A 21389-nucleotide genomic window follows, 5' to 3' on the forward strand; every position below is an offset into this window, starting at 1 on the left:
TCATTTAATTTTTAAAAATTGTAGTCCTTGAATATTGACTTTTATATCTATCCCTTGTCCCAGATGGCTATTAAACCAAAGCTCCACTTCAACAGACTCGAGAAATGTTCTCAGAGTAAATAAAGTTTTAGTGGCCACTTTCATGGTCCCCACATTCCCTTATGTTTTGACTTGGCTTTTTCCTAGTATGTTGCCAACTTTTTGAGATTTTTAAGGGAGAGAGAGGGATGTAACATATACACACACACACAAACACACATGCCCACATAGATACATATGTAGTAGCATTTTATTTTTATTTTATTTTATTTTTTACTAAGTACTTTTTTATTATACTTTAAGTTCTAAGGCACATGTGCACAACATGCAGGTTTGTTACATATGTATATATGTGCCATGTTGGTGTGCTGCACCCATTAACTTGTCATTTACATTAGGTATAATCTCCTATTGCTATCCCCACCCCCCCCCCACCCTACAACAGGCCCCAGTATGTTCCCCTTCCTGTGTCCAAGTGTTCTCATTGTTCAATTCCCACCTATGAGTGAGAACATGTGGTGTTTGGTTTTCTGTTCTTGCGATAGTTTGCTGAGAATGATGGTTTCCAGCTGCATCCATGTCCCTACAAAGGACATGAACTCATCCTTTTTTTGTGACTGCACAGTATTCCATGGTGTATATGTGCCACATTTTCTTAATTCAGTCTGTCATTGATGGACATTTGGGTTGGTTCCAAGTCTTTGCTATTGTGAATAGTGCAGCAATAAACATATGTGTGCATTTGTCTTTATAGCTGCATGATTGATAATCCTTTGGGTATATACCCAGTAATGGATTGGCTGGCTCAAATGGTATTTCTAGTTCTAGATCCTTGAGGAGTTGCCACACAATCTTCCACAATGGTTGAACCAGTTTACAATCCCACCAACAGTGTAAAAGTGTTCCTATTTCTCCACATCCTCTCCAGCACCTGTTGTTTCCTGACTTGTTAATGATTACCATTCTAATTGGTGTGAGATGGTATCTCATTGTGGTTTTGATTTGCATTTCTCTGATGGCTAGTGATGATGAGCATTTTTTCATGTGTCTGTTGGCTGCATAAATGTCTTCTTTTGAGAAGTGTCTGTTCATATCCTTTGCTCACTTTTTGATGGGGTTGTTTTTTCTTGTAAATTTGTTTGAGTTCTTTGTAGGTTCTGGATATTAGCCCTTTGTCAGATGAGTAGATTGCAAATTTTTTCTCCCATTCTGTAGGTTCCCTGTTCACTCTGATGGTAGTTTCTTTTGCTGTGCAGAAGCTCTTTAGTTTAATTAGATCCCATTTGTCAAATTTGGCTTTTGCTGCCATTGCTTTTGGTGTTTTAGACATGAAGTCCTTGCCCATGCCTATGTCCTGAATGGTATTGCCTAGGGTTTCTTCTAAGGTTGTTGTAGTAGCATTTTAAAGTTTTGGTAAGAGAGTTGATTCAAATAACTGAATTTGCCATTTCCCCCAAAAATAAAAGCTTCTCACTTAAAAAATTATATAAATGTTGTCACACTGTATTATGCAATTTTTTCATTTAGCATTGATTCTGAAATTTATCCGTGTTAAATTTAACTAATACATTTATATTCTATTTCATATAATATTCTATTGTTTGAATACACCAGATTTAATGGTCTGTTATCCACGTGATGAATAGTTTGACTTCTAAATTTTTTACTATTTCAAAATTCTTCTGAAGATATGCTGATATATGTATATATCTCTCCTAGTGAATGTGTATGAATTTTTTTCTAGAAAATATACTAATGAATAGAAGTGTTCAGTTATAGGATACAGACATTTTCAAGTTTGTTAAACATTGGAAAATGATTCTTCCAATTTGTAAAAATTCTTATTTGTACCAACAGTATATGAAAATTTTACATTGCTCTACATTCTAACCAACATTTTGCTACTTTTAAAGTTTAATTTACAAATCTGAATAATAAAAATGGTTTATTTTAATTTTTAAATTTACAGTTCCTAGTAATGGAGTATAGATCCATATATTTCTGTTTTCTGGATAAGAAGACTAACCTCACTAAATAGGTTAGTATGACCTTTATACACAAACAGATGAGGATAATTCAGGAAAGGGGAATTTTAGGCTACTTTCTTGAGATCATAGATAGAAAAGTCTAAAATATCTTATTGGTGGCCAAGGTAGGAGGATCATTTGAAGCCAGGAGTTTCAGACCAGACTGTGAAATATAGCAAGACCCAATCTCTATAAAAAATAAACAGACTAGCTGTGTGTGATGTGTGTCTATAGTCCCAGCTACTCAAAAGGCTGAGGCGGCCTTGAGGATCACTTGAGCCCAGGAGTTTGCGGCTGCAGTAAGCTAGGATTGCGCCAGTGCACTCCAGCCTGCGTGACAGAGAGACCCTGTCTCTAAAATACATAAATAAATAAAATACAACATTGGCAAATCAAAAACATCAATATATTTGAAATGCATGTAATGACAAAGTTGAATTCATGCAAAGGAAGCATGGGTGGTTTAACATTAGATGTGTTATACATCTTCTGCCAAGTCGACCACAATAAAAGGATTAAGAAAGTAACGTGCCCATCTTAATGTATGTTGAAACAGAATTTGGATTTTTTTTTTTTTTTTTTTTTTTTTTGAGACGGAGTCTCGCTCTGTCACCCAGGCTGGAGTGCAGTGGCCGGTTCTCAGCTCACTGCAAGCTCCGCCTCCTGGGTTTACGCCATTCTCCTGCCTCAGCCTCCGAGTAGCTGGAACTAAGGCGCCCGCCACCTCGCCCGGCTAGTTTTTTTTGTATTTTTTTAGTAGAGACGGGGTTTCACCGTGTTAGCCAGGATGGTCTCGATCTCCTGACCTCGTGATCCGCCCGTCTCGGCCTCCCAAAGTGCTGGGATTACAGGCTTGAGCCACCGCGCCCGGCCTGATTTTTTAAAAAGAATGACCAAGTAAGAACTCTCTTAATATGATCATGTATATGCATATAAAACCTGTATCAAACATCTAATAAGGAAATTTAAAATCAGAAAAGAAGCAAGGAGGCCGACTGTAATTTCATTATTATACATTTATTTGGAGTCCTAGTCAGCCCATTACTTCGATAAAAAAAATACTGATTGGAACTATTAGGAGTTAAATACAACATTTCATTATTCAGAGATGACAATATTATCTTTAGAAATAACCCAATAAATAGATGTAGACATTAATCAGTAAAATTTCAGCAAGGATGGTGGACATAAGAGCACTATACAGGAAATTGGCTGGGCACAGTAGCTCACGCCTGCAATTCCAGCACTTCGGAAGGCTGAGGTGAATGGATCACCTGAGCTCAGGAGTTCAAGACCAGCCTGGCCAACATGGTGAAACCCCGTCTCTACTAAAAATACAAAAATTTGCCAGGCATGGTTACAGAAGTCTCAGCTACTCAGGAGGCTGAGGCAGGAGAGGCTTGAACCCAGGAGACGGAGGTTGCAGTGAGGCGAGATAGCACTACTGCACTCCAGTCTGGGCAATAGAGTGAGACTCCATTCAAAAAAAAAAAAAACAAAGAAATCAGTTAAATTTCTCTGTGCCAACAAAGAATTAAAATATTCAAGAGTATAATATTTTAAAAGATATTATTTTAATAGCAACCAAGTATGTAAATGAATTGTATTGAAAATGCTTTGAAGATATTCTATAAACTGTAAATAATGCTCACGAGTGGAAAAAGTTATGAGATTGTCATTTCTCCCATTATGAACTAAAAATAATTCTAATCAAAATCCTAAAAGGTGTTTTCATGAAACGTGACCATATGGTTTTAATATTTATATAGAATAAAAGGACTCTAACGTGCCAAAACAATTTTAAAAACAAAAAGCTAAGAGGATGGAGGGAGGGTGGGGGGTACCCTATAAGATATAAATAATATTTATAAATCATGTTAATTGAGCCAGTTTGATAGTACTGCATAGAGTGGCATATATACCAATGAAATATTAAATACATATTAAATTATATTTCTATATATGCATGTGTATATGCATATATACATGTGTATACATATATGTGCATATGCATATATACATGTGTATACGTATATGTGTATGTACATGTGTATACGTATATGTGTATGTACATGTGCATACGTATGTGTACGTACATGTGTATACATGTATGTGTATGTATACATGTGTACATGTGTGTATATACATGTATATACACATATGTGCATGCATACATATATACAATGTGCACACATATATATACGCATAACTACATATGGGTGGTTTAACATTAGAATATGTTAAACTGATATGTAAAACAAATAATATTGTAACCTTTCTGGCTGAATCAGAATTAGAAATCTGGAGCCTGTGGAACCTACTCCCTGCATGTCCCCTTTTCTTAATCCAGGTACTCCTCTCCCTATTCCATCTTGGTAGACTCTGAGACATTACTTCAAGGTCCTGAAGCTCTATGGAGAAGTGAACTTGAAAATCGTCAGCTCATTGCAAATCTTTCTTTTTTGAGCGGAGATTGGCAACCTTTTTTCTGGAAAAGGCCAGATAGTAAATATTTTAGGCTTTACCTGCCATGCAGTCTCTAGCTTACTACTCAAGTGCTGTTGTAACATGAAAGCAACTTTAGACAATATGTTTGTTCCAATAAAACTTTATTTACAAAAACAGATGGTAAGGCAAATTTGGCTGGTGTATCATAGTTTGCCAACCCCTGGAGGGAAGTTGTAAGTGAAGAAACTTAAAAGCATAGAGTTTTATTATCAAAAATAAGTCTAATAATCTTCCTATGGGTCAGGAAACCAAGGCCCTAAGTAATTCACTTCAATATACATAGTAATTTGTGGCCCATGTAGTTAGCAAAGGGTTACACAGAAGACATTTAGAATTATAGTTAAGATGGTATCTTGTTCCTATTCCAATTTTGCTTTATCGTAAAATCTCTCCACTCTCACCTCTTTCCAGGAACCTTGAAGAATCATGTTCTTCCTAGGAATTACAAATTCCTCGATTCCATGTCTAACATAATTTCCACTGGCCTCTTTGCTTTTCTTGCTTTAGTACCAGTTCTTCTGAATTTGAAAGTCTTCAGGCAAATTGCCCAGGTAAATCATTGCCCCAATCTTAGATGGTCTGGGCTCTTAAAATGTTTCCTTCCATTACTCCTTAAAATGTATCTTTGCTATGTCAGGTTTGAGGTAGTTTCTGTCAGAAGATTGGGGATTTGGGTAAATTCTTCACTGCAGTTTTTACTGCCTGTGACTCAGGCTCTAAAGATTTATTCTGTTATTTTCTGCCTGTTATTTTCTACAGTGGTAAATCACCTTGCAGATGCCAGGGCAGGCCTCATCTTTCTTTTGTATGTGACAGTTGTATCAGTCAGAATGGGCGAAATCCTATTGAAATAGACAAAGCCGAAATCTTAGTGGTTCAAAACAACAATATATTCCACTGTAAAGCCTTTGGGAGTTGGTGAGGGGCTCCACTCCTCCTCATCACTGTCCTTACTCTGCTTCTGAACCTGACAGTGCAGCCACTGTTAAGGAAATGCTGATCACAACATCACAGGAAAAGGAGAATGTAACGAAGCAAGAACTGGCTCTTAAAGCTTCTGCTTGCAGTGACAAGGCTCACTTTTCAATGGCCAAAGTAAGTCAAAAACCCCAACCTGACTTACATGGCACAGAAAAGTCCCCCAGGGAGGGAAATCAGACATTGATGAACTGTGGCCAAAATCCAGCTGAGCCAGAAGCTCAGGTCACCAGTATCATTTCTCCTCAGAGGACTAAGAGTCCTCCTGCAAATTAACTCCTAGTATCCTGTCCCGATGTACCGGATACTAGAGGTGGGTACACATATTTATTTTTGGCTTTGCAAATAAAGACATAGGTCTATTCCTTAACAAAAAAGTAGCTTATTATTAATAGGGCATTTTAATATGTTAATTGAAAGGACACTTCTATGGGTGGAATATAAATGCCATTTAACATTTCTGAGAACATTTATAGGCTTTGGATGTCCATGATTTTTTACAGACTTTTTTTTCTGTTTACCTCATTTACCCCCCCATTCCTGAAATGTTTCTCCATGGATCCTTTTCTCCTGCTTCTACCTCAGAGATGTATATTCTCATCAAAATACACTAAGGGGTTGGTTAAAAATTCAGATTCCTGGGTTATACCTCAAAATAATTTTGGATTATCCTAGAAGCCTATGTTTTTATATTATTTACCAGATACATCTTATGACATTAATGTTTGAAAAACACTGACTTAGCCTAGAGCTTGTCCGTGAATTTTTATAAAATCTGTGGCCAGAGTTTTGGGTTGTTAGGGATGCCTTGTTTTCCTTTTTCTTTTTCTTTCTATAATTATTTATTTATTTATTTATTTTTGCACAAATTTGAGGCTTAACCTGTTTGGCTTTGCTAGTGGACATGTGGATAGATAGATTTGTCTTTTGCTCCATAGACTTACCTTGGATAAAAATCAGCTGCCAGAGATAAATATTACCATTTTATCAATTTATAGGACTTTTTGAGTTAGAAAGGAGAAGTCTGGAGACACAGAGGAAAACTCTCAATATGACTCTCAATTCAAAAAAAAGTGTGAAATTAACTGGGCATGGTGATATGCACCTGTAGTCCTAGATACTTGGTAGGCCAAGGCAGGAGGGTCCCTTGAGCCCAGGAAGTCAAGACTGCAGTTAGCTGAGATTGTGCCATTGCACTCCAGCCTGGGTGACAGAGTGAGGCCCTGTCTTAAACACCACCCACATACACAAAAGAAACATTAATATGGTGGCCTGTATTATGAGCTTGACATACAGGGCTATAACTAAGAATCTCAAGGTAGGTCTGCAGGTGTAACATTGTAATAGTTGCACTTGAGTATCATTTGGGTGATCACACAATCAATCCATTTATCTCAAATTTAGAATGATTCCTATTGTCATTCTTGAAAAATTGCACATTGATTTATTCCCATTGAAATATGCACAAGATGTGAGTGATGTAGATGCAACATCATCACCATCACTGACGCCTCCTCCTCCCCATCCTTCTAATGATTGTGTTGATCTGCATGCTCCTCCCAAAACTGTGCAATTAATATAAAAAAAACTTTCACAATCAAGAAGAACATTCTTAGATTAAGGGTATGAAAAATCGCATAATTTAAAGGATGGATGTTAAAAGCTTATATTACAGTTCTGCTTGCAGAAGAAATGAAATTACTGGATGTGCAATCATGACATAGTATTTTTTCAAGTGTTTTTTTTTTTTTTTTTTTTTTTTTTTTTTAGCTTTATCTGAAAAAGTTCACTGGACTGAATTTCTAGTTTACATCAAACAAGGGTTTTCAACTCACTGTCACCGGCAATGTGAGATCAAAAAGACAAAAACAATGTAATTGAGAGGATCTTCATGCTGCAGACAGTTTTAATGTGTGCATCATTTACTGCAGAGAAGAACACAGCAGATGTAGAAAGAATATATTTAACAGGCTTTGGAGAGTTGAATTCGTTGTAATCATATTGTTCCCCAAATTTTTCTTATTTGTGCATATGGTAAAGCCAAGGAATCAGGTGAACTATCCTTGGACAAAGACTCATGAAGTTGCTCTTCATATGAAATCATTTCCTCCTAGGATGTAGTAATATACAAGAATTGTCCCTTTGATTGTTTTGCCTAGTACAGAGTTTGACTAGGGATAGCCCAAAAAAGGACTGTGTGGTGGCCGTGCTCAGAAATCTGCTAATTTCTGAGTTTGTGTAAATATCTGTGTTCACGTTGCTTTTCACACTGGATGGCCCAACATTATTCCTATGAATTCTTTAAAACCAATTTGTTGAATTAGTTTTATATTAGATTACAATATAGTATATTATTTCATGAAGAATGCTTGGATTATAGGTATTTCATACTTTGTTATAGTGACATTCTATAACAGCACTACCTGGTATTTCATCTGGGATGATATACCAATTCTATTCTTGGAACCTTATCTGGAATTAAACGTCAACTAAGTTCAAAAGTAATTATTTTTTTATTTCAACTCTATAAAGTATACAACAGGCACTCAGCAATTACAGCTGCAGGAAAAATACAGAGCAAATCAAAGCAGGTTAAGTTTGTGAAAAAGTTTTTAATCTACATCAAAAGAGTGCAAGTGGTCAATGACCATTTGATGACAGTTTGTTGCATTCTGACTAACAAAGAACTCTTTCATGTAGAACAAATTGTAAGAGGACAATCAAATAACCATAGCTGTAAGAATACCAAAGAACTGACCAGTTGTAAAAACATCATACATTGAAATAAATTTGATAGATGATGCTTAAAGAAATGTCCCTTTACTCAGAAAGCCCCAACCTCTGAGTCATTGCCAAGGTCCCAGAGCTCTGTCTGTTGATGCAGGGGCAGAGAGGAGGGCTAACAACACACTTTCAATGTTTTGCTTTCTAGGTCTGTTGAAAACTTGCCTCATAAATGATTTGCATATACAAGAACTCAGAGAAAGCATCCTGTTTTGTTGAGAGGTGCACCAAGTGACTTTTTCATCATTGGTATCATAAAGAGGTGTGGTTAGCAGTCATTTCCAATTTTTCTTTTGGGTTGGACCATTGTCAATGGAGTCCATAAAATGAGATATGTTAGAACTTGACTGCACTAATTTATTTTTACAGAATCTGCACAGCTTAGCAAAACAGGAATACCTGTATACAGACTGATAGAATGTCATATATTAATTTGACCTGCACATACATTTATACATTTCACAGAAATGACGCTGTATCTCATTAACAGATACACAGCTCTGGTACATTTAACAGAAATAAGAGAACAACTTCATCATTTCTGTAATTCATCAATATTATATAATAAAGGCTTATAAATTGTTAGCAGAAAGAACTGTAAAACGCAGCAAGCTAAGAAAGGACAACATTTTGAGGTGTGTTTGTCTTTGTCATGCAGCATAACACCAAATTTGTTTTTTTAATAGGATGCCATGAATTTAAGGCACTTGCAACAATGCCAGATAGCCAGGTCATGTTCTAAACTATGGGACAGATGAATAACAGTACAGTTGACATAATTTTCAATAATACTGACAATTATGACATTAATTCAAGTCTACTTGGACCTAAAAACATTATTCAATACAAATAAAATGAAATAATAATGCTGTGAAACACTAAAAAAATTATATGTACCACAAAATATCACACAAAAATATCTATTTACATAAATATTTGTCTGTGGTCCTATTGTGAAAGAAAAAGTTGTTATGGATAATGCACAGATCACCTCTGTTGTATGAAATCAGTTCTAATATCCTTATTTTCAGTATGGTAGCTGACTTCATTAAATTTGTTTACCATCAGTTCAGTAATTTAGAAATGAAACAGGAAAAATTCAATAGTTGAGTTTATTACTACACATGTGTAATTCACATGCATATTCCACAATTTTAGGTAAAAATTATGACTTGTAAAGAATATAATCAGAATAAATTTGTTTTGAATGCCATATGGATCTGGTTCATATCTTAATAAGAAAGAAGATATAAACATAAAAATCATGTATAGCATTTTTCCAGAAATTATTTTTTCAAATGTATTTAATCTATCTCAGTTATTTTAATGTTGTTTCCCTTGGCAGTTTCAGTTTTCCTGTGAGTCAAGACACACAGAAAGCCCTTATTTCCCATACTCAACACATTAACAAGAAAATCATATAACAAATCAAACAAGTTGGCACTATTCTAACTTATGCAGATGTTCTTTAGTGTAACAAAATAGAGGGGTTGTGAAAAATTCAGAAATAGAGTGAGATGCACTTTATGGAACTGACCATGAATTTTAGCCCTAGAGTCTTCATTAAGACAAGATTTAAATCCTAGAAATTCAATGTTGAAAATTAGATGAATGTTTTCTGTTGGTACATCTTGGAAGATGTAGTTTACCTTTATTTTGTGATGATTGCTTCAGACATCAAATGCAATGCTATGGGTGAAATGAACAAAGATGCAGTAACAAGTGGAAGAAACAATCTACAGTTACATTGTGCTGAATGCTACTTCTTCCTTCTCCATTGAACGTATTCATATTGGTTGTCTTAGACTTGAACCATAGTTCCAAAATCCATAGTAAGTGCTCATCTCTGGGACTTTGCAGATTTTTAAAAAGTTACAGAAGCAGATTCTCTTTCTAAATAACAAGGTGAATTTAGTATTCTAGCAAGTCTTTAGCATGCCTAAACCACATTATCTTTCAACAAAATTTACTGAACGTTCACTATAATGTTGGAATCATATATTTTTAAAAAGCCAATTAAAAATATAAAACTCTTGGAATAACATTCATAGCTAGATTTTAAGTTGATATGTTTGATTTTATATTCTAAAATCTGTAGAAAACAGTGGATATCTTGGGGAATAGACCAATTTGGAGAAATTGTAAGAGAGGGAAAACCCCAGAAACATAAGAATAACAATAATATTTTAGGATTAAAGTTTTACTTGAAGTTTATTCCGTTTTCATTTTATCCTCCAAAATTTTGAGAATATTATATTTTCATAAGATATATTCTAAGGTAGTTCTGAGTAAGAACAATTCAAGCAAAATTTATAATACTTGCCTTCTTAGTTAAGGTGTAATGATCTAATTGGACTTTTTCTTCCAGAAATGTAGGCATTTGATTGATTAAAAAGAAAACTCTACTGAAAAAAAAGCAAGCCTCAATTTAATATACCAAATTCACACACAGTGCCAAAACAGAATGCAGCTTGAAAGCTTCTATATTTTTCTTCATAGGTATAATGCAATTTTGTCCAGGAAATGCTTCCAAATGGCTGAGTTACTTATGACAGCTAATAATAGTCAACTGGCCTGCCAGTGAAGGACTCAGTTTAATTTGTGGATTCTTTTCTCCATGTGAATAAAGTAAATCAGCTTGACATTGCCAAATCTAGTCTTTTTTAGGTAGTATGAAATTGCAGAATTGTAGGAATTCTGTTCTATTTAAAATTTATTTTTAAAAAAATCAGGTTCCTGTTTTCCTCCGTACTCCTTTCTTACTTAGACAAGTTTACGGACTCAGCTAATTCACAGAAAAGGAAATCAACACCTGGCCAGGTTCTTGTTTTGTTCTCTGACCTCAAATAAGTAATGTTCCTGGTCTCGTAAACCTGTAAATCTTAACTTTGACTTTGGGCTTTCTTTCTTTGTCTTTTCTACTTCTTTTATTTTTGTTTTTCATTCCTGTTTTTTGTTTGTTGTCTGTTTTTTGGTTCAGGCCTAAGACAAGAAGCTAGTTCAAATAGGTTTATGATCACCTTTGTCTCTCAACTCTAGACTGACTATGTTGTATAAGTGAAATTGGACAGCAGTTTGGTTTAATAACTTTAGTGAAAATGCTTGAGTTTCTGGCTACACATATAATGATTTGAATTTGTGTTTTCTGTTCAGACACTGACATTTACAGATGAAAGATATACATAGCACCTATATAGTTTTTATTTATTTTTTGGATGAATTTTAATCCCTCCCCATTCCACCCCACCCCAAGGGTTTATTTTTATAAAAGGGAATACTTTAAGCCTCAGTTTGAGGGTATGTTAGGTAAAACCAATTGGCTGCTAGTCATTTACTTCCAGGACCATCTTTAAGCACAATATTTTAAAAAATATGAAATGATTTTGTGAATTGCTTTTTTCTCCCACTCTATCATGCCAATTTATCAAAAAAAAAAAAAAACAAATATCATGCATTATTTTTCAGTCCTCTGTGAAAACGTATATATACCTACTATGAGAGGTCTCAGCAGAATCTATAGCAGTTGTGCTTTTATCATATCATTTTTTAAAATCTGTCAGAAAGAAAAGGTAACATTCAGTCTTGTCATCAGCACTGCTGGGAAATAAAATCATGAAACTTCTAGCACTGGTGTGACATGAACTCTGTGACCAACAGATGTGTGGTCCTCTTTTGTATGGTATATACACCGGCCTGCAGTAATAGATCCCACAGCCTTCACTTGAAGAAAGGGAATAGCCCAGTTTCTGTACCATAGTAATCTATTGTACCCAATATATTATTCTTTCATCTTTTTGAATATTCTAGCAAGGTACAGACTCCTATACTAGATTGAAGTGTTTCCTACAGTCTTTCAAATTATAATCAGAGCAAAGCAAGGTCATTGCAACAATAGAAAACATCTCTTTACTGATGAAAGGCTTTGCTTCAGGACCACCATGTCAACTGCTATTTTAGGTTCAAACAGAAAACATGTAAAGAGCACTATTGTCATCTAAGCAATAAGTCCTAATGCCACTGTAGTTACTGGAGCAGCATCGATCAAAGGCATCATGGTGACCCCGAGCACTAATCTTCTCTCTTTCCCTCAGGTTTGCTGGCAGCTGTGTCTCAGAAAAAGCTGTCTTCAGCAAGGCAGAAGCAGGTAAGAGAAATACATTAGAAGTCTATGTCCCATCCTGAGTTGTCATCAGGTGGTGGTTCATCGTTGTCCTCAGGGAAACTGTCAAAATTGCTTGTATCTGTGGGTGATGCAACCTGTAAAAAATGGACAGTTTTGTTTTAGTGGATTTTTGTTTTAGTGGAATTCCAAGCTGGAATTTTTAAGTGCATTCTGTATTTATCACCTATTAGTGACTGTTTTGTTGAGTATCTACTATGTAGCAGGTATTGAGGGTCACACTGGTGAGTACAAATAGACATGGTCCTTATCCTCAGAGAGTTTATACCCTTGTGAGTAATAAATTGTATGATTACAACAAATAATCACAAAAATCTTTCTATATAATAAATTTTGGCTAGAGCTATGGAAACAAAGATGCCACAGAAGTCTAAGAGTAATCATATAGGCCCAGCGTGGTGACTCACGCCTCTAATCCCAACACTTGGTAGGCCAAGGTGGGAGGATCACTTGAGGTCAGGAATTCAAGACCAGCCTGACCAACATGGTGAAACTCTGTCTACTAAAAATACCAAAATTAGCTGGGCATTGTGGTGATTGCCTGTAATCCCAACTACTCAGGAGGCTGAGGCAGGAGAATTGCTTGAACCCGGGAGGTGGGGGTTGCACTGAGCTGAGATCACGCCACTGCACTCCAGCCTGGGTGACAGAGTAAGACTCCATCTCAAAAACAAACAAACAAACAAACAAAAAAACTGATCATGTAAGACTCTTTGAAAAAGTGTTATTTTATTTTATTCTTTTTTTAGAGACAGGGACTTTCCACTCTGTCACCCAAACTCAAGTATAGTGATGCAATCACAGCTCACTGTCACCTCAAATTCCTGGGCTCAAGTGATCCTCCTGCTCCAGCCTGAGTAGTTAGGACTATAGGTGCACATCAGCACACCTGGTTAATATTTTCTTTTCTTTTTCTTTGGAGAGACAGAGTCTCACTATGTTGTCCAGGCTGGCTGGTCTTGAATTCTTGAACTCCTGGCCTCAAGTGATCCTCTCACCTATATATTTTTGTCTGCGTTTCTATCTTTTGAACATTTCCCATACTAAAAATTAACTTATGTTCATAAATGAGGGAAACTTGATTTAAAGTGAATAGTTAAAAAAGATAAGAGTAAAACACAATTACAGCGACTATCCCCAAATGTATCTGCTTTTAAGCTTGGATTTTAGAATATGTCATTATTTTAATGTGACATTTTTCCTAGAGTTTGTTTAACTTAATCATAGGATTAAACTTTAAAAATAACAGATCATTGTTGACTGATATAAACACTATCAAGTGTCTCACACAATTATAAGCTGGAAAGTCTACTTACACTTGGTATTATAGGAGGTGTCAAGGTGCCTTTTCTTAAGCCTTCCCAGTTAAAGCCCTCAAACCATCTAGAAAAGGAAAAAACGTTGATAAAGACATTTTGTGTCAGCTAAAACCTTCTTGTTGCAATGTATACAATGTCCATGGCTAATGGGAAGCAGTTAGGCAAACATTTTCATGTGACAAAAATGTTTTCTATTGAATTGCATATGTTTTTCCAATTAGTTTATTTTATGAAATACATATTTTTAAAAGTATAACTATCAAATTTTAAACACCAATTAACATGCAACACTTTTTCCTTGTAATTCAGTCGTAATGTCTCTATGACCTTGTTCTTACACTATAATGATAATTTAATAAATGTCATAATGTATCTGGCCCTGTGTCTTACAGGATATTTTATTTTAAGGAGGTAGAACCAGGACATGAAAAGTCAGGATAGAAAATTAACTTTCAATTTTTGCCACTGATTCAGTGCACAATGTCAGCTAGTTAACCTTTTCACATCATTGTAGTAGTCTCTACATGTCCCATTTTCCTCCTTTTTTCCCTTTTTTAATGAAGAATATCTACTTAGAATAAAGGTATTTTGTGTACAGTTTTTCTGTTAAAATAAGGACCAAAAAAGACTAAAGTTTTTGCTTGTTTGTTTTCTTTTGTCTTTGAAGGGTTTCCCCATTAGCAAATGCTTACAACAAATTCTTAGCAGGCTTTTCAGATATTCAGAGGTATTTTAGTAAACGTGTTTCTTTGATAAGGATGTGAATTTCCTGTCAGTGTTACACAAACAAATAGAGAAAAACCAATTAGTTTAGCTTTAGAACATCCAATCAACATAGGAAAGATCTCATATTTAACATGTTGCTATTGTTTAAAAAACACTGTATTCTGTGCTTACGTTTTTCTCTTGTTATAACATCTAATTAGGAAATGCTTGAAAAAATATATTTTGTCTTTAGGAAATCAGGTAAGATACAGTAGGGCACTTTTGTTTGTAATACTGTGGTAGAGAATAGAACCCCCAAATTTAAAATACACATTTTCTCCTTGTGCCAGAGAGGAAAAAAATGCTAGTTGGTATGAGTTGTAAGAAACTGAGTTCAGTGAATTCAGTTTCTTATGTTACAGGGTTGTCAGATAAATATCAATAAAGTTTCATAATCACAACTAGAAAGGCATTTAAAAGCCTAACTAATTCATACACTGTCTTTGGATGTTCCTGTAGGCTAATTATACTAGTTTTACACCAGTAACTTAAAAAGCAACACCCTGGGGAAATGACGTCAGGTGTTCAGAACTCTGAAACCTAAAATTATAAGGAAAGAACACTTACTTGTGCTTTTGAATGTCTTTTACTCCATTTTTCAAATTCCCTAATCTTTCTGATGGATTGTCCCTAAAAATAAAATAATGGTTTTATTAAATCTATTTTTTTCACATTATGATCTTTTCAAAAATAATGTGGTTGAAATACTTGCCTGCACAGTTTTTTAATTAAATTAGCAGCATTTTTGGCAATCTTCTTTGGAAATTCTATCATGTCAATCCCCCTCAATATGATGTTATAGGTTTTCATAGGATCTGGGCCTGAGAAAGGTGGGCTGCAAGAATGAGAGACATGACAAGAGATATTACTTTTATTTCCTACATGACAACACTTGAATTGCTATAAACTCCACAGATGACATCAATTCATATTGGGGGGCTTAGATTAATAGTGACAATGGAATGAAAGTAGATTAATAGCAAAACATTGTGGAAGCCCTTCCAAGTAAATCGCTTAGCAAAATCAGAAATGGGTCAAGTTTATCTGCTGTTCTCCTGATTTCTTTTCAGTGCTGGAGTCTAAGCCCTCATGCTGTCCTTGGTCATTCAAGATACTTCTTTCACTCTCTGATCTTTTCCACACTTACTGACTCATTCCTTATACTTGAGATGAAGTCCAAAATCATTAGGAGGGGCCACAGGAACACTAATGATACTACCCCATCTCATGCCATTATCACCCTCACTCACTGGGATTCAGAAACAATAGCCTTTTCTCTGTTCCACTGAAATGCCGAGCACTTTCCTACCTCATGGTGTTATTTATTTGGCCTGGAAGGTTCTTCCCACATTCATCTGGCCAATGCCTCACTTTATCAAGTTTCAGTATAAGTGTTATGTTGTTTCCAAAAAGGCCTACTCTAGTCAACCTATTACAACCAATTACATAACCTATATCAACCCACATAACCTAACAATCTAATTTCATGCTCTAATTTAAAGTTTAATCTAAATTAGAGTCCCTGTTACACTTTTAGAGCACCCTTTTGCCATTTACTGTACTTTGTAATTATCTTTTCATTTGTGTGATTATTTATTTTATGTCTGTCTTCCCTTCCAGAAGTTTGTTTTCTGCTGGTATTCCCAGAGTTGAGTAGAGTTTGCAGCACGTACATTCTAAGGGGTCAATAAATATTTATTGCTCTAATGTTTCTATAGAATAGTACTCCTCTTATACTTTTCTCTCTGCTCAGAGGACCTCATGAAATATCTTAACACTAGGCATCCTCTTTGCTAGCAAGGCTGTAAAGCCCCAGCCCTCATGAGCCAGATCTGTTGAATTTTTTTTTTTGTAAACCTATCCATTCTTGAAATGTGGTTTGTGGCAGCAAAGATGACTAAAGTCAGGTCTTTCCTTTAAATTTCTCACAGTTCAGAGGGGAGATGATGATACACCTTGACGAATGATTTATTTGGAAATTTAATTATTCTCTTTAATACAAGTTTTGTGTGTCTTTGGGGAAGAAACCTGAATTATTATTATTTTTTGCCCTTCATGTTTATTAAGAGCAGTTCAAACTATTTCTTTTTATCAAGCAGTCTAATGAGCAATTCAAAGCAAGGAGTAGCAGATTTACCTGTGTTAAGGGCTGTGATGGATTCTGCCTTGATTTTCTGTGAAAAGCGCTATTTACTTTAATATGTCATTAGCTAGTAATTGCCTATTAATTTTAAATCACTTAAAAAATGTATAAACATGCAAATCTATTTAGTATTCTCTTAGAATTTAAAAATTTTCTTTTTATGTGATTCTATGGTTGAATATTATCTTTAATCTCTTAACATGCCAGTTTTCATTTTTACTTTAAAAAATGAGGAGGAGCCAAATTTTGGCAATGATTTCTAATTTATGGTTTTGCCTTTATATTTATTTTGCTTTTATATTTACTTGCTTATCTTAGACAACTAAAATCAATTATTAAATATGGTATTTGTGGTTTTTATGTGATGCATGTTAGTCTAATATTCATTCAATATAGAAAACAAAATTATTTAGAAGAAAGTCGTCCAAAACCTCAAAATATTCAGAATGATCTACATTTGATAAACATAATTTCATAGATTTCGCTGTAGATTATAGACACAAAGGATTATATTATGCATATTTTTTAATTAAAAAATATTCGATTTAATTTTACTTTAAACTGAGGAGTAAAATGAAAAGAAATGCTAAATTTCAAATATGTGTGCTCCTTAGCCAATATTAATTCCTTAAATATTTCTCTAAAATTAAAAAAAAGTTCAAACTGAGTTGAGATTTCTGTAATGACATATTTTAACTATAAAATATATGTAAGATTACTAATTATTAATGATGAGAAATAACTATACCTATAGTTATACCTGCTTTCCCTCTCACCTTAATGTTTGTTGGTTTTAGTGTTATTTTAAGATTGCCAAACACTACAATGTTTACATTCTGTTCAGTTACCCAAATTTAAATTATTTGATTTAATAATTGATCAGTTCTAATTAATGAGACCCAAAGCTCATCATCAATCTTTTTACTAGTTTCTCTATTCCTGAATGCTTTATTTTGATTCATCTTTTTGTTGACTTGATTGAATAGTAGTGTTTTTGAGAAAGACTGGGGTCCACACTTTATATGTTGTGTTTGTATTTGAAGAATAACTTAACTCAGCATAAATTACTTACTTGGGTTATACCTTCTCTGACCCTCAGAGCTACGTAGTTCTTGATATACTATCTTTTGGCATTAAAGGTGCTGTAGAGAAGGTTGAGGCCAACTGGAACTTTAACTGTCTTGACTCCCAATACCACACATGCCATGTTTTTATGGCTTTGATGCCAATAAGACTATTCCTTATTAATGAATTTAATTCATTAGTTCACCACATTAACATATTGTGGTGTTATTATTCTGAATCAGTTTCCCCATGGTCACTGCAGATCAAAACAATACACTGAGTCAAGTCTTTCTGCCATGGATTTTCTATTATGTAATTAAAGATGTTTTTTCTCCTGTTTGTAATATTCTATTCATACACATAATTGATTTTTTTTTCAGTTTCCTTTGACTAATAGATTCTCTTTCTGAAATCATACCTATTTTTCTTTTTTCATTATTTTTTCCAAGCCTGTCTACTATCTCCCTTGCTGCATTTTTAATTGTTACTATTTTATTTTCTGTTACTTACAGCATGACTTTCAGTTCTGTAATAGTCCTGAGCTCTGCTAGTTACTTGTCTTCTCATTTATGAACACTGGCAAATATCTTAGAGGTTACTTTTTAGGGAGATCATACTTTTGATAGCCTCAAAGAAATTATAGATAAGAGTTTATCTGAACACTTCCTCCTATATTTCCTTGATTCATTTTTCTTGTGTGTTCTTTAGCTTCCTTTTACTTTTGCATCTTTCAGCTGACATAAATGGAAAACATCAGCTCAAACTGATTAAAATAGGAAAATATTGAACTTACAAAAGGACATTCCAGAGGTAGGGCAAATTCTAGACCTGGTAGGATCAGTGGTTTAAATACCTGGAGTTTTTCCAGCTTTTCATTCTGCCATACTCAGTATTAGTTTCATCATGGCCATTTCCCCTCATAGTTATAGGAAGTCTACCAGTGGAAATAGGGACTTATATTCATCAGTAATTATTTACTGAGTAGCTATTGTAGAAAAAAAGAATTCTCCTCTAATAATGTATTTTAAAATTATTCTTGTAATTTATGTACCCAGTCCAATAAATGCCAATAGTCACTAGAGGAATGCCATGTGACTGGAATACAGCTGAATCAAAATCTAAAATGGAGATAAATTCATCTTTTCCTAAGTTGGTGGGGGAAATGGATCCTTGAGCAAAATCAGTAAGAAAGGAGCTGGTGTAGCCCCCAGCTTGGAAGGGGGCTGGGGTTGTAAGAGGGGCAGGGACTGGCTTCCCTGGGACCCTTTCTGACTATTACTTATCCTTAGATTGGGCCACCCACCATGAAGAATAGAACAGGGAAGATCCGAGGTTAGGAAGCAATGAGAAATTCACCAGTCTTCACTACAGTTTGTTCCCTTATGACCAGATCATGTATTTCCTTTGCCCTCAATTTAAAGCATTCAGGGAGGTCATGTGGCTCATACAGAAGCCCCACCACATTCTCCGAAATCATGTGATTACACTGCCTCTCTCCCCTTTTTCACTCCCTGTTGCTTCATTGACCAACATTATAAGCCTTAAAAGGCAGAATTGGTACATTTGTATGAGTTTTCCTTCACCTCAGTTCCTTTTTCATTCTGTAGTACTTAATTATGTCTCTACATGAACAGTGTTTGCTTTTTCAAGGTCCAGCCAATCCTCTAAATGTTATTATTACTATCGAAGATCATTAGATATGACATTCAGGATGAAAATACTTTGGAGTCATGCTTGTAGTCCAAGAATCATTCCTAGTCACATGCCACACTTCACTGTGTTTGGCAGGTGTGTTTGTTGGAACTTTAATTGTAACTAAAGATCATCCTACTTGTTTTATTCTTGCCTTCTCCCACCCGAAACCTTGGTCACCATCTTTCACCACCACCATCATCTCTTTGGGTAGAAAAAGAAAAGTAAAGGTTTTTTAATGCTATTGTCTTTGACCAAAATTGTTTCTGTCTTGTTATTTCTTGAAATGGATATTAAGTTTAGGTATTTTTAATCATAATGTTTCAATATATGTATTTATGGCAAAAAAAATTAAGTTCGGTTTTGACCATACAACACAAATTGTGACTTATAGTGCTTTGTTTTTATCACTGCTCTGCTATTCCATAATTTCTATGTGCCTGAGGTTATTTAGAAAAATGTTTTTTAAATTTTCAAGTATTTAGGTTTTTTATTTTAAATCTTTGTTATTAATTCCAAGTTTTATTATATTCCTGTCAGATATTGTAGCCTGTGAAATCTGTAAAGAATTAAGGGTTTTTCTGTTATTAATTATTTCTTACAGTTTAGTACACGCCAGTTTTTAAGATTAAGGTTTTAATCGTTTTTACCTTATTACTTAATGATAAACAATGTCACATAAAGTTTAGAAATTTCATGGTTAACATTTTAGTCTAGTTATTATAAATAAATATTTTGCTTCCTCAAAAATAGTTAATATTTAGTTTTCTTCTATTTATTATATAGTTGGTTCTTATAGCAATTCTAAGCACACAGAAAGATTACCTTTTAATCTATCCCTCTGCTTATTTACCTATCTATCCATCCACATACATATGTTAAATTTAACCTTCTACTTTGTCCAAATTTTTCATATCTTTACAGGTCTACTTAATTGGTCATACTTTTAAAATAATTTACCTCCATCCAAAAGAACAAAATTGAACAATCCACATTGAACAAAATTGGATTAGGTCACACATAATTTATTTGAAGTCAACAGAGAAACTTTAAAAGCAATAATGTAAAATGCCCATAAATAAAAATAAAGTCAAAACACAACTATTTCTGGCAATGATTGTTGTCGTTGTAGCAGTAGCAGCTGCTAACATTCATGGAATGCTTACTATGTGCGAGACACTCTTCTACGTGTTTCTTGTATGCACTGAATCCTCACGGAGTACCATGTGCTCAAAGTCCTCAGTCTTTCTCTCATGTTCACTGTAGTGACTAAGTCCTCGTAAGTAATTCTTCACATCTCGCCTCACACTTACTCTTTCTTTCCATTGCCCTTGCCCCACTCTAGGTTGTCAGTGTCCTAAAACTAAATTACTGCAACAATCTTCAAACTAGCTTCCTATTCCTCTTCCAATTAGCTCAATTACTGCCAACTTGTTTTTCCTTAAATACCACAATACATATCACTCAACCTTTGTCAGAAAATCTCAATGATTCCCTCTGTAGATGGAGTCCAAACACTCGAGTGCAGCAATCATGATCGTCAAAAGATAACTGTTCCTGTTTTTTTTACACGGACCTTCTCCATATCTGTGACCATTATTGCCTTTCTCTTTAAGCCATGCCTGTTTGCTTAGAATACCCTTTTCTTGGTCTCTACATCTAAGTCCTATTCTTCCTTCAAGACACAACCGCCTTATATTCATTCTTCAAAAGCCTCTTTAGGAACTCAGCCCTATTCTGAAATCTGTATAACGCCCTTGTCACTCACTGTTTTAGCACATGTCATGGTCGTGTATTTGTTGTTCTTTTAGTATGGGTCCTTGAGGATCTTAAAGTCTGCTTTATACCTTGCGGTGTCCCTAGTGCCTATTTGAGTTGATGATTATAAC

The 21389-nt window shown here is 34.7% G+C and overlaps 1 protein-coding gene and 1 long non-coding RNA gene across 3 annotated transcripts in view; one reads left to right on the forward strand and one right to left on the reverse strand.

The window, feature by feature from the left end:
- Window positions 1–8046: 8046 nt before the first annotated feature.
- PRKG1 (protein kinase cGMP-dependent 1) overlaps window positions 8047–21389 on the reverse strand; it is a 1347543-nt gene continuing 1334200 nt past the window's right edge. For both annotated transcript variants that reach the window (XM_030940495.1, XM_030940494.1), the window contains exons 15-18: window positions 15313–15435; window positions 15168–15230; window positions 13833–13899; window positions 8047–12593 (exon numbers count right to left, since the gene is read on the reverse strand). In XM_030940495.1, coding sequence (XP_030796355.1) covers window positions 12495–12593; window positions 13833–13899; window positions 15168–15230; window positions 15313–15435 — 352 coding nt within the window. In that variant the 3' untranslated portion in view covers window positions 8047–12494. The remainder of the gene's footprint in view (window positions 12594–13832; window positions 13900–15167; window positions 15231–15312; window positions 15436–21389) is intronic.
- Window positions 8484–21389, forward strand: part of LOC115900356 — a 49835-nt gene continuing 36929 nt past the window's right edge. Inside the window, exons 1-2 of the long non-coding RNA XR_004059993.1 lie at window positions 8484–8598; window positions 12428–12480. This is a non-coding gene — a long non-coding RNA (uncharacterized LOC115900356). The remainder of the gene's footprint in view (window positions 8599–12427; window positions 12481–21389) is intronic.

This window comes from Rhinopithecus roxellana, chromosome 11 (assembly GCF_007565055.1).
Source record: "Rhinopithecus roxellana isolate Shanxi Qingling chromosome 11, ASM756505v1, whole genome shotgun sequence".
NCBI classification, from domain to species: domain Eukaryota; kingdom Metazoa; phylum Chordata; class Mammalia; order Primates; family Cercopithecidae; genus Rhinopithecus; species Rhinopithecus roxellana.